Source organism: Rhododendron vialii, chromosome 11a, assembly GCF_030253575.1.
Source record: "Rhododendron vialii isolate Sample 1 chromosome 11a, ASM3025357v1".
NCBI lineage: Eukaryota > Viridiplantae > Streptophyta > Magnoliopsida > Ericales > Ericaceae > Rhododendron > Rhododendron vialii.
In genome coordinates, this window is record NC_080567.1 from 36,253,575 (window position 1) to 36,267,231 (window position 13,657).

The 13,657-nt window shown below is 39.0% G+C and overlaps 2 protein-coding genes and 1 long non-coding RNA gene across 5 annotated transcripts; 2 read left to right on the forward strand and 1 right to left on the reverse strand.

Moving 5' to 3' along the window:
- The first annotated feature begins 3,316 nt into the window (after positions 1-3,316).
- LOC131307169 (uncharacterized) lies at positions 3,317-4,075 on the forward strand. Its single transcript, XM_058333579.1, has 2 exons — positions 3,317-3,463; positions 3,881-4,075. Exons 1-2 carry the CDS (start codon positions 3,317-3,319, stop codon positions 4,073-4,075), a joined length of 342 nt encoding a protein of 113 aa, XP_058189562.1.
- Positions 3,924-11,097, reverse strand: LOC131308352 (protein DMR6-LIKE OXYGENASE 2-like). Its single transcript, XM_058335271.1, has 6 exons — positions 10,872-11,097; positions 10,301-10,603; positions 9,012-9,090; positions 6,251-8,917; positions 4,962-5,289; positions 3,924-4,395 (listed from the first exon to the last, which is right to left on the reverse strand). Exons 4-6 carry the CDS (start codon positions 6,700-6,702, stop codon positions 4,123-4,125), a joined length of 1,053 nt encoding a protein of 350 aa, XP_058191254.1. The 5' UTR covers positions 6,703-8,917; positions 9,012-9,090; positions 10,301-10,603; positions 10,872-11,097; the 3' UTR covers positions 3,924-4,122.
- Positions 11,098-11,197: 100 nt separating this feature from the next.
- On the forward strand, positions 11,198-13,076 carry LOC131308358 (uncharacterized). Of its 3 annotated transcripts, XR_009194410.1 has the most exons (3): positions 11,198-11,449; positions 12,091-12,359; positions 12,522-13,076. It is a non-coding gene; the product is annotated as an uncharacterized LOC131308358 (long non-coding RNA). The 3 variants fall into 3 exon arrangements; XR_009194408.1 differs by lacking the exon at positions 11,198-11,449 and having other exon boundaries at positions 11,484-12,359; XR_009194409.1 differs by lacking the exon at positions 11,198-11,449 and having other exon boundaries at positions 11,484-12,275.
- Positions 13,077-13,657: the final 581 nt, after the last annotated feature.

Genomic DNA, 13,657 nt, shown 5'->3' on the forward strand with positions numbered 1-13,657 from the left:
GCCCTCTGTATCTATCTACCTACCTCTTTCGATTGTATAAATTTCCATGGATCTTGTGTGACCCATCTCTTTGAATTGTTGTGTAAATTTGGAGTGACCCTTCAATGATCTTGACATTAGTTCGTCTTGTTGTATTTGAGATTATTCAGTTTTTAGTAGTAGTACTCGAAGATGTTTTTTATCGTCTTTCGTTTCTTTTCTGAACGAACCGAAGAATCTAACGTATCGAACTCATCCTTGGCTGCATGTTTTTTTCGAACATCGATATAAGTAGTAATCATCATTATATTAGAATCCGAGGGATGAATGGAAAACAGCCTTCAAGACGAGGGATAGAGCTTTTAAGGACGAGATGAATCAGGTGCTTCAACTTGATTACGAAGAAGATGCAAATTGTGTTAAGAGTATATTCATCAGAACATAGTTTTCATAAATGCATTAACAGATTAATGAAATTGAAGATTCCCCTTATTCAAATATGATCGATGGAAATCACTAATTAATATATATATATATATATATATATATATATATATATATATATATATATATGGGAAGTGCTACAATACACACCCTTTATTTGGGTGTGTATCATATGCACCCTCATTAAAACACACTAAAATGTTATGATTCCCAAAATGTTATGAATGTATTACTCAAAAGTTACGAATCATATGATGAAAAATTACGAATTTTTAGTATGAAAGTTACGATACAAAATAAAATGTTATGAATGATCGGTCCTACAAGCAATTTTTTTATGAGGTGGCACAATATGAACCACACAATAGGTGCATATGGTACACACCTTAAAATGGTGTGTATTGAAGACTTTCCCTATATATATATATATATATATAATTTTTTTTTTTAAAAGGAGATTTTTGGATTATCGAATGCACATGCTCTCAAAGAATTATGGAAGTTTCACTTCCTTTATTCTTTTTTCCTTTTGAAATCGTTTAATTCTTTCATTGAGGAACCTTTTGCAAATTAACAAAATGGATGCACATATGCGACCACCATCTCCTGGGTCCCACTATATTAGTCTGAAATAAAAATGATTTACTTTAGAACTCCACTAATGTACCACATTAAGGCATCTAAATGTAGAGGATGTCATTTCTTTGGGCAAAGTCCATTTTCATCCCGTGGTTTTGGCCATGGATACACTCTCTATGATTTAAAAATGTGCACATAATTTCTTGTGATTTTAAAATTGTGCGGATAGACCCACTACCATCATATTTTTCATCCATATTAACGGAGGTGTATCTCATACGCGTCCAGAATGTAATCTGAGTCGTTCATAATGTATTAAATAAAGAATAGAGTATCTCTGTAAAAAATCATCTCGATTAGGTATCAATAACCCAGTGATCTAATTTTTAGTAAATTCAAATTTGAAAATTTAATTTCATAACAAAATCGATTCAACCATGAGCTTTTCATTTTTGATTGACTTGAATTTTGACATAGATGTAGTACTCATCAAAATTTATAATATCAATGGTTTGGATTCAATTTTTGGTATAGGGGATGGTGTGGTTAGATTTAAAAAAAAAAAAGAATCAAGGGACATGATGAGGGTATATTGGTCTTTTAATATTATGTCCGTTAATATAGATGGAAAACATGACGACATGAGGTTTATTCGCACATTTTTAAAACCACAGAAGGTTATGTGCACACTTTAAAACCATAAGAGGTGTATTCGCACATGGCTCATACCACAGGGGGTCAAAGTGGACTTTGCCCTATCAGAAACTACACTCAACCCTAAGAGGTTTGGCTAAATAGCTATGCTATCTACACAGACAAAGGTGGCACAGATCCTACACATATCTTATTGTGGGGAACATTATGGGTCCTACACAAACAATCTGAGTCGTTCATTAAATTTAAAACATGTTTTCGAGTGACTTCTCAAAAAAATCGGCTCAAAAAAGACACTTGTAAGTGTTCGATTCAATCATATAACTTTTCATTAATACTAAAATTTGAATGAAAAGTTATACGATTGGATCGAGTACTTACAGGTATCTTTTTGAGTTGATTTTTTGCAAGGTCACTCAAAAACATGTTTTAAATTTAATGAACGGCTCAGATCATTTGTGTGAGATCCGTAGTGGGCTCCACAATGAGATCTATGTGGAATATGTGCAACTTTTGTCGATGTAGACAGACTTCCTGTTGGCTAAATGGAAATGAGAAAGCAAATAGTGTTTGCTCTCTAACGTTTGCATGTTCGAAGTTTTTTTTTTGGGTCAAACGGAAATATAATAGGGGAACTTCCTGGCCGATCCTGTTTGGATGAAGAGTAGCTTACTAGGTCCTGCCCAAAGAGCCTATAGCTCCGTAAGTCTTCTTCATTATTTTATTGACAAAAATACCCCTCGTAAAAAAAAAAACGATCAGAGAGAGACTATCCAGCCACCACCACCACCCCCACCGCCACATCGCCAACACGCCACCGTGTCGCCACCATGCCGCCACCACCACCACCACCGCTGCCACCACCACCACCCATACCACCACGCCACCACCACCACCACCATGCCTCTACCCCCACCCCCACCACAATTAACAGTGTTAATTTTTGTCTAAATTAACAATCTATCCATACAACCTCCTACACCATCTCCACTACAACGCCGCCACCGCCACGACCACCACTCCACCATCACCACCACGCCGCCACCACAATCATCGCTACCAGGCCGCCGCCGCCACCACCACCACAATTAATAGTGTTAATTCCTATCTAAATTAATAGTGTTAATTCCTCTCTAAATTAACGGTGCTAATTTTTATATAAATTTATACCACAATTAACAATGTTAAATTCACCACCACTCCACCGCCGGCGCCACCACCCCTGTCATGATTAACAGTGTTAAATTCTGTTTAAATTTATAATTAATAGTGTTAAATTTTGTCCAAATTTACAATTAATAGTGTTAATTACCGCCACGATTAACAGTGTTAAATTCTATCTAAATTTATAATTAACGGTATTAAATTTTGTCCAAATAATTGCCGCCACTATTAACAGTATTAAATTCTATCTAAGTTTATAATTAACAGTGTTAAATTGTCCAAATTTACAATTAACACTGTTAGCTGAAAAGGTGGAGACGGAGAAGGTGGTCGCCGTCGAGTGGCCGGCGGTCATGTGTAGGTGGAAGGACGGCGTCGCGCCGCTTCCGGACGGAGTGATCCTGGTCGAAGAGAGGGTGGCGGTAGAGGGATGGGTTGGGAGATTTGAAACCCTAAAATTATGAGATGGGGCATTCATTTGTGAACCGCGGCAAGAATGGCGATTGCAGTTCCAGACGGAGGCGGCGGAGGCATCAACGTCCATGGAGGCAGCGGCGGAGGCATTGACGTCCATGGAGGCGGCAGGGGTGGAACGACTGGAGGAGGAGTAGCTGGCGGTGGAGCTAAGACCGGCGGAAGAGTGGTCGGTGGCGTGGCTGAGACCCGCGGAGGAGTAGCCGGTGGTGGCGGGGCTGACTGGAGGAGAGAGAGAGACGGTGGCGGCGGGCTGACTGGAGAGAGAGAGAGAGAGAGAGAGAGAGAGAGAGAGAGAGAGAGAGAGAGAGAGAGAGAGAGAGAGAGAGAGAGAGAGGGTGTAAAGAAGTAAAATCACACACACAGGACTTAGTGAGCATTGCACTTTTATCCCATAGGACTTGATGGGCTATGGAATCCAATATTAGGACCGGCCCAGAATTAACTCAATATAAGGTATAAGGTTGCGTACTCGAATTAAGCCAAATATTTCGCCATCGAAAGATTTGTCCAGTCATTAATTTCAGGCTCCAGAATTAGGCGAAGTATGCGCTTTGCGCATACTGATTTGTATATCCAGTTATAGAGAAAATCAGAAACTACTGTTGACATTCCGGTAACCCAAGATCTCAGGAGAAACGTAATTTACCCTTTTATTCTAATACATTTGCAAGTTGGATCTCCTGCATACAGATTACAGAGTACTCCTATATCACAACAACTTAAAGGACTTCCCTTCTGCACGAAGCATTGCATACTCATTGCAGAAAACAAGAATTAAGCTGAACAACTTATTCTCTTACTGTCTGAAAAAGGGATACAAATCCTTTAATAAGATGATTCCTCCGTGATCTTGAAATGACTAATTTGGATGTTCTCAACACCAAGCTTCTTGAAATTACTGCGCCTTCTGTTAGCAAAGAACTTCCCCCAGTTGTATGCCCTGTACTTGGCAGGGTTTTGCTCTGTTATCAGCTCCTCTAAGGGCTCCACCATCACATTATGGTCTGGATTCAAGAAGAATGGCATTGAGAATCTTTCCTTCTCTGAGTTCACCATTACCCTGTGCTCGACACTCTCGTATCTGTCGTTGCTCCATACCTAATTCATCACAGACATGTTTAGCTCATGCTAATTGTGCTAATTTTGGTAATGAGTTAGCATTTGTTTGCCATAAATTGGCATGCACGTACTTTCGTTCGTTTTAAGTCTTTTTTTTAAAAGTAAAAGTTCTCCAGGAGATGAAACGGAAAAAGTAAGAAATAAGTTCCAAAGCGAAAGAAAAGTTCACTAAAGACAAAACAATTAAAAACAAATAGAGTTCGTTCAACATTTTTGTGATTTTTACGGTTTCTCTTATTGAGACGCATCGAAAAATTTCATATGTTTTGACCAGACAAAGTATTGGTGATGTGCACTTCTCATGCCATTCCGGAGCCTTTGTGTATTGCAAACTGCCCATTTCATTAGGCTCGTTGGGGGGTTGTTTATGAACAAAACACGTTTTTTTTGTAATTAACTCTCAAAATCATACTAATAGTTATTATTCTTTTTTTTCCCCGAAAATTTCATGTGTTTTGTCTCTCTTTCTCCCCCGGCCTTTTACCATAAACAACACCAATAAGCCGAACAGTCATTCTTGAAGTTATAGTTCAAGAAATGGGTACCTGAATGATGTCGCCAACATTCACAATGTAAGCATGGGGAGTGGGTCTGACCTGAACCCACTCCCCATCCGTTTTCCTCTTCACTTGGAGTCCTCCCACATCATCTTGTGCAAGAATGGTTAAGGCTCCACCGTCCTTGTGACGGCCAACACCCAAAGCTAGGTTAGGAATTGGACAAGATGGGTAGTGATTTAGCCTGAAAAAGCTGGTATGGTTGTTGAAGAATCCACTTAACCGGTTTGCTGGCAAGCCTAAGCTGAGGGAGATGAGTTCCAGCAGTTTGTAAGCCAGTTTCTCCATTTCCTTTGCATATTCTTCATATGCCACTCTGGGTCAAGACAATTTGAAAGTAAGGTCACCTAGCTCAACTCTGAAAGATGCATCAGCAATTCGTATCTTTAATGGCTTGCACTTTTTGAGACTCTGAGAGTTATCCTCCCCGTATGTTTGGTAGGATTGACAAACGAACCAAGCTGTTCGAGCTCGTATTTGCTTTTTAAAAGCTTGTTGAAGATTGGGTTATTACTAAACAAAATCAAGTTTGAACATTTTCCCGAGTTCCCCTCCCTGTAGGTTACGTTTGATTTGGTTGATAAACGAACAAAGCTGCGTTTGAGCTTGTATTCGCTTATTAAAAGGTCATTCAAGATCGGTTTGTTGCTAAACAAATCAAGTTTGAACACTTATTTAAGCTCATTAAGTTATCAAACAAAGCTCGAACAAGCAATTACTAGGCTCATTCAGCCAATGATGTATAAGTAATGCAACCTACTTGAGATCTGCTCGATTAAAGCTCGTTTGAGATCAACCCATCTCATAAACAAGCTAAGTTTTGACATAATTTTGAAACTAGCTCATTGAGTTTTCAAACTACACGGCTCATTTATCAGCCCTACCTTGATACCTTCCCGTTCCCTCTACCAAAAAATGGTCTCCAATCAGGCTGACATAGGTGGGAGGGGTTTCCAACAAGACAGAGAAAAGGGAGACGGGTCCTCTGCCACAAATCAGCTCATCAGGTTTGAATTTGTTGTTGCTTGAGTCCGTATCGAGCATGGAACATTTATACTTTGTGTCATTTTCCATGGCTACCCTATTCAGAGTCAGTCTATTAATGCAAATTGTGTTAATGCACATTATTAACTTACACATGCTAATTGCCGATCAAAAAAAACTTACACAAGCTAATTTTTGATGTCATAGTTTCTGGTGACAAATGACAATTAAGCATTTTTTCCTCTATTGAGTCATTGTTTCCCCCTTTGTTATGCTGGAATGAGAAATCTTACCTCAATTCAGAAGGGTACTCAGGCCACCGATTAACCAACTCCCTGAGTCCATTATCGGCAGCCTCAGGTGAAGCCGGTATCACAGTCGGGTTCTTCACCGCCAGATCAAACACCTCTTTCCAGTCCCTGACATTCTTGGTCAGCTCAGTGTCATAGTAACCCAGTGGATTCAACTCATCCCTCCTCACCTTCAGCTTCTCCTCCGTCGCCTGTGCAAAGAACTTTCTTGACGCCAACTCAAGTTTTTCTCTATTTTCCAAGGGCACCCCGTGGTTGATAACTTGAAAAAAACCCCAGTTCTTGCATGCATCCCCAATCTCCTCTACCAGAGTTTCAATAGAATTTGAGTTTGAAATTGAGAGGTTGATCAGTGGTATCCCTTCAGCTTCAGTAGTGGTTAGTTTAGGCCTGTGTTCAACTGCTTGAATGAAAGCTTCATCTACCTCTCCCATGGTGTAGAGTACTTTTGGTTAAACCTTGAAAAAGCTTGTTATCTAGGTACAAAATGGGGCCAGTGGTGACAAAGTTATGTAATATCAGTCTGGAAAGATGTACATTGAACCTGGACATCTTTTGTTCTTTTGGAACTTCCCAAAATAACCTGGACATCTTTTGTGATCACGTGTATTAGTGTATTAGGTTCCTAGTAATTAGGTTGGCAGTTTTTGCAGGATTCTTGTTTGGAAGGGCTGACTAGGAAATTGTTTGTTTCCTTTCCGTGACTTAATAATTTGACACAAAGTACGACAAAACAAGAAAAATATTGATCGCCAATGGGCTCTAGCTCAGTTGACATCTCCTAATCCTCCTCATGTTAGAGGCCAGAGTTCGAGCCCCGTCGTGGACATTATGAATTGTTTCTGAAAGCTCTTGTGGACTAATCTACTAACACCCCGCTAAAAAACTTAATTCACATATGCATGGACATAATGCCTAATATGGCAGGGACAACACACTGGTCTATCAAATAACTCCTTGAAACCCACTAGATGAGAATCCGTTTCCAATCCATGGATTGTTTCTGAAAGCTCTTGTGGACTAATCTACTTTTTTTTTTTTTGAACACATTCAATTCAATTCATAACAAAGCCCGAAGGCAATACAGATTTCATCAAAAAATACAAGAATGAGCCAAAACTACCCAGACTTCAACACAGGCACCCCCTGCAGAAGCAAGACCGGCGAAATCGCCAGATGAGAACCAATTAAGGACTAATCCACCCCGCTAAAAAACTTAATTCACATATGCATGGACATAATGTCTAATATGGCAGGGACAACACACTGGTCTATCAAATAACTCCTTGAAACCCACTAGATGAGAAGCCGTTTCCAATCCATGTGGCTAACGTTGTCATTTATTTTATCGGCGTGTGGCTAATGTTGTTGCCAGATATCTTTCATAAACCCTCCCCAGTGGAGAAATGCCATCATGGATGGACCAAACCATATAGGATGTTTATAGTGTATGACAGATTTGGAGAGGAGTTGAATCTGGTTGGTCTGAGCGTAGCCAATGGTAGGGCATGGTTTTGGAATTACGTTTAGTATGGATTGTGTCGAAACGTGTCTTTACACGGCATTTGCTTCTTGTCTTACAAGAGACTATTTCCTATCCCTAGATCAAACACAACACAGCCTTATTGAGGTGGGAAGTGGTTGTTTGGTGGCTCTAAAATCTCTCTCTCTCTCTCTCTCTCTCTCTCTCTCTCTCTCTCTCTCTCTCTCTCTCTCTCTCTCTCTATTATCTTCGAACACGGATAGAACAGTAATCGGAGCAAGAAAAAGGTCGGGAAAGCATTAAACAGTGGTCTTTGGGTTTGTAGATTAGGGAATTTTCATTCTTTTATTTCTCATCTGTCATATAAGATTAGCCTTTAGGTACATAAGGAATCGATAAATTGTTTGCTTTGTGGTTGGTATATAATTGGTGATGCATGACTGACAAACCAAGGTAAGAGAATGCACAGAAAACTTCAACTTGATAGAACAAAGACCCTCTTTTTTACAAGTTCTCAAAGACTGGTTTCACGTCCTTGGTTAAGTCAAAAGTGAGTTCACCTGACTTTCCAATATTAGTACTCCTTCGATTTCTTTGAAATGTTCTCTTGCAATGTGGTTCCTCTATGATAGCATCAGCTATGCCCATCTAGACTACGAATAACATAAAAACTGGCAGGAACTATTAGACTTAAACATATTGTACTATCAATATTTATTGTTGTGAGCGCAGCCCAAGTTAACATGTAAACTTCAATTGCTTGAAATTTCCTGGAAAATGTCCAACTATACATGGCCACTCATCTGATACCCTTACCCATGTGTCTAATAGTACTCTGCACCTAAAGAAGAGTCAAAATTAAAATAGTTTAACTGCAAGTCTGCATAAAATTAACGGTTGCTATAAAACCTAGATGAATATGAAATCCCCCCTAAAAAGTACAAACTGTTCAAATAACGAGATATTGATGATCCAAAAAAGGAATAGAAACTAAACCCTGACCGAAACTTCTTATCAACTACTCCCCAAGAAAACTGATATATAGAAGGAATAGCTGAAGACGCAGGAATATGACATGACAAAATTGAAACAAAACGTACATGGGTGAAACAAATGGCGACTCTTAGAGGTTTTTTGGGTGTCCATTGAGGCATCTAAGCTAGCTCCTGCAGAGAATTAATGTTCTCAAAAATCCCATATTTGGGTATCTAACAAAAGCAAATAATGTATTAATACAACAAATGTGACAATCATACTTACACGTCACTAAGTCGTGCTTAAGGAGGCAGGGCCGGCTCTGAGATTTTGGAGGCCTAAGACGATCTTCGAAAGTGAGGCCCTGGCCCTTAATAATTGTAAACGAAAATCAAATAAAAAGTCGATAAATGAACTTTAATTTCAAAACCAAATACATGTATTCAAGTCAGAAAACCCCACAAAAAATACAATACACCACACTAGTCCTGTTCATTGTTATTCTTCTTTCTTCATTGTATTTGTTTGTAATGGGAAGTACTCAGAGTAGTAGCGTTTAAGGGGAAAAAAGATGCATCCATGCACCCATCACACTGAATAATTTTGAAGGGCCCCAGAGATTTTGGCGATCCCATGACCTTTTGTTATTCCTCCTTTTTGTTTTTTTCTTGCGTTCAGTGTTCTATTTTTCTGGGCCATTGGGCCTTAAGTGTAGAATGTCTTCTTGGGTTTAAAATTGGGCCCTAAATTAACTCATATATACTAGGTCTTACAAATAAATGGGGGTCCTGTTTTTTTGACAGTTTTTGGGGGCTTAAGGCCCATGCCTCTTGGGCCTTAGCCTAGAGCCGGCAGTGTAAGGAGGACAATGACTTGCTGCCAAGGATAAACGGCAGTCTCCAAATTCAACTGCATCTCATGAACAAGAATTAGATCTTCATTCCCCTACAAAAGATGACTGAAACAATGATTCACAATTTTAATAATTGTTCCCTCCGGATAACCATAACTTATTTGGCGGTGGAACTCCCACTCCTGTAGATTTGGAGTCTCATAAAGAAGACATCTTAGGTCCGGTACCGTTAAGAAGAGTACATTTAGGTCTGGTAGACATCTTTGAATATACAAAAACATGGTCACGACCAGTTCGCATGAAATTCCAAAGATACATGTCAGAATATAGGAAAAATAGGATTCGTGTACCCAAGTACTAAGACTCAAGGCTCGGTTTGGTTTGGTTAGAAAATAGAATATGACTGCCTCCATCACCAAATGTTGGAGATGCACAAGAAACTCAGTAGTCCCAAAAGAAATGCAACAGACATCATCATCATCACAGTTAGGAATGTATATCATTGTCTTACGTAGAGATTGTTGAATAAATCAAAGGCATCTAGAAAAAAATGCTACTGTATGCATACATGGAGGAAGCCAAAGCCAAAAAGTCTAGGGATCCACTCAATTCAAGCCTCAAAATTCTCTACAAAAATCGTCAACTGTTGCATTTTAATGGGTGCAACCAAGAACAATGAAAGCTAGTATACAAAATCAAACAATGGAAGATTAGAAGAGACCTGTCTGTCACTATTGCAACGAGACCGAACCCATCAATTCCTTCCTTCCTTCCATAGCTTTCTCTGATGAACGAACCACCATATTTTCTCTCTCCCCCGCCTCCCTTTCCCTCGGAGGAGCGAATTTGTATTCCGTAGTGAAGTGGGTATGATCAGGTGTGGCCAAGTCTATTTTCAGAAAAATAAATTCAAAAAATCATCTCCGATTATGTATGAATCGATATCCGATTATCGTGATCTTAGACAAAGTTTATCTTCTCGACAATCTCTACAACTCCAACAGTTTCGATCAAGAAATAATCCCTGCACGAGTTTGCAATTTTACCAATTAGACTTCGTAAGTCCTGGAATGGGATCTTTAAAGAGACGCGTCGTCGTTTTGATGAAGTGAGTTTTTATCAGTTGTGGCATAATCTATTTTTACAAAAATAAATCCACAAAAATCATCTCCGATTATGTACTGATTGACATCTGAGGAACATGATCTTCTTCGAGGTTTAATTTTTTGTTAATTGATACCAACTGAACATTTTCGATCAGGAAATAAACCCAGAACGAGTTTGAAATTTACCAATTACATGTCTTGCAGGACTTCTCAATTTGAAGATGCGAAGTATGAACGAAATTCGACGACGTCGTCTTCATGGACCTCCACCGTTTGAAGAGGCGAGGTCTGAAGAAAACCCGATCGACGTCCTTTCAGTCACCGGGCGACTGTCGCCCCAATGGTGAGGAAAATCGTCTCTAACAGTTCGTCGTCCCCATTTACTCTCTCTCTCTCTCTCTCTCTCTCTCTCTGAGCTTTCTCCCTCTATGTATGCATATTTTATCTCATTACATCTTCGGTCACAAACGATTGTTAATTCTCTGCGAATTGATTCTGGCCTTTCAACATTTCAGGAATGCAAAATCTCAATTTTTATCCGAATTGTACGCGATTCAATTTAGGCTATGGATTTCATCCAACTCGATCTTTTGGATTATTTGTTTTTTTGGCTATTCTTGTCTTATCACCAAAACTTTCACTATTCATTTCTTTAGATGTACTTTTATGGATTCTCTCATAACAGAGCGCTTTGGTTTTTCTTATCAGGAGAAAATCTGCTTGCCAATTTGAGCTGTGTGAATTGAGATGGTTTTAGCTGTCAGGTTAAAAATTGTATGCCTGGTGTACATTGTAGATCGTTAGAGTAAACGTAACATTGATATTTTTTGGGCTTAGTTTCGTATTTATTAAAAAAAATTGAGTTTTGATCTTTATTTTTCCGATTTCACTTGTCAAGACAAACCTATAATATACTGTATATAAAAAAAATTGGCGCATAACTAAGAGTTTTGAAAGAAAAATGAATAAGACAAAAATAAGCAAGTGGCTTATTTATACCAAATGAAGCCTTATATTGGTACGCTATCATTTTAAATGATTCTGACTTGGCGCCTTGAAATTGCAGAGTACACCTAGATGATAAACCTGCTGCCAAATGTGCCTAGAGTACGAGCAGAGAAAGAAGATGTGAAGTATATATTTTGTTTCTTGATGGCAGAAGGAGCAAAGAGCTAATGAAGATGGAATAACTCCCCATTTCCTAAGCTTATCTTTAGTTCTCAGCTTCTTTTCTGTTGCCATCAGTAAGATAAAGCTGTGCCCAAACTCTATCGTTGCTTATATTTTTGGCTGAAATCAGGAATGCTTGAAAACGTGTCTATTAGTTAGCATGTAGATAGTTTAAATTTAGTTGGCTAGATATATATTTTTATGATTACTCATGAACTCACGACTTTCATGGTAGGACTCCCATATTCGAATCATGTTGAGTTGGAAGAGGGGCTGGTTTGGCCAGGAAAGCATAAGAAGTCTGGTGTAAATAAGTTTCCTCAAACAACTCATCCCAACAGTTGTGTTTGAGATATGATTCTTTCAGTGGATTCGATGATTAAGCCTTGGTTTTTGTTGCCCCATTTCAGTATGGTCTTTGTAAGCCTCTCACAGGCCTTGTCCTATGCTCCTATTTTACTTGGGTTGCTGTCCCTTCTACTCGCCAACTTATAGAAAACTTTTGTAAGAAGATCACTGTTGTTTGTCATTTAGACAGTAGAAGCATCTGATTTGTTTTTGGGAAAATTTTACAAAGTGTTTTTTATGCTTTAGCTTTTTGTACTAAGATTGGTATTTTTACTGATGTTTCCTAAGTCCACCCTGTTTGCAATTTTGCTGTTGTAGAGGCAGTTGCTGCCCCAGATTCTGATGCGGAGTTTCCCTTGGCAGTTGCTGCCCCAGATTCTGATGTGGAGTTTCCCTTGACAGCAGAAAATGTGGAGGTTGTGTTGGATGAAATTCGACCATATCTCAATTGCTGATGGTTTTAATGTCTACACGAAATCGATGGCGATTTTATGAGGTTGAAGCTGCAAGGAGCATGAGACTCCTGTCCAAGTTGGGTAACGAGAATGAAGATGGGAATCGAGCATTGTTTAATGGAAATTTTTCCTGAAGTAGTTGCAGTGGAACTTAAAGCAGACAAGGTGACTGGCCTTGAGCTGAATGAAGAATACATAGAGAAGGTAATAATGCATCTCCTTTTGTTACACTGTTAAAGCTTTTAAAGCACTAAGTGTGGTTTTAACATGTTTTTGAACCAGTTTATCATTTTCGAATTACCATTTTAGAAATCATGCTTTCTGTCCAGATTCATAGGGGTATCAGGATGCGGATCTGTATTGCTCATATGACCATGTATTGGTCTTGGTCGATATAAAAGTAAGACAGTAAATAGTATCAGCTGATGTACTGAAATATCGATATTGCAAGTCCAAAATCCTTACATGCCAGTTTGTTGGCCGATATGCTACTTTATTTATGTGGGCTTTAATGAATGATCATTCCATTTCTTTCCAAAATCATTCTAGCATACAAAACACAACCTCAGAGTGCAAGTGCCTTTCACTAGGCATGTGGTGTAAGATAAGTCTGGCTTGATTATCTTGTGGAAGTGAAAGCATCTTCTTGTTTCATAAACAGATACTATGATTAGGAATGGTAACATGTAACTAGTCTACTAATACGTCTAGATGTAATTCACAAGCAATGTCTATGCTGGAAAACACTTGAATAGGTCATTGCCACTGTTGCTGTCTGCTTCCGGACACATATGAAGAACTGGATGCTTAACATAGGGATAGAGCAGAGAAAATTATACTACGAATGGAAGCCATGAAAGCCATTGGCAAGCACAGACGACTCACAAAATATCTTAGACCCAGTTCCAGAGTTTCTAGCATCAAGGAGAGGCTGGAAAGAAGGCTGCAAAACGCTTTACAATCTCTTTCCTCAAAATCTCTAATTAAGCCTTCCTGTTT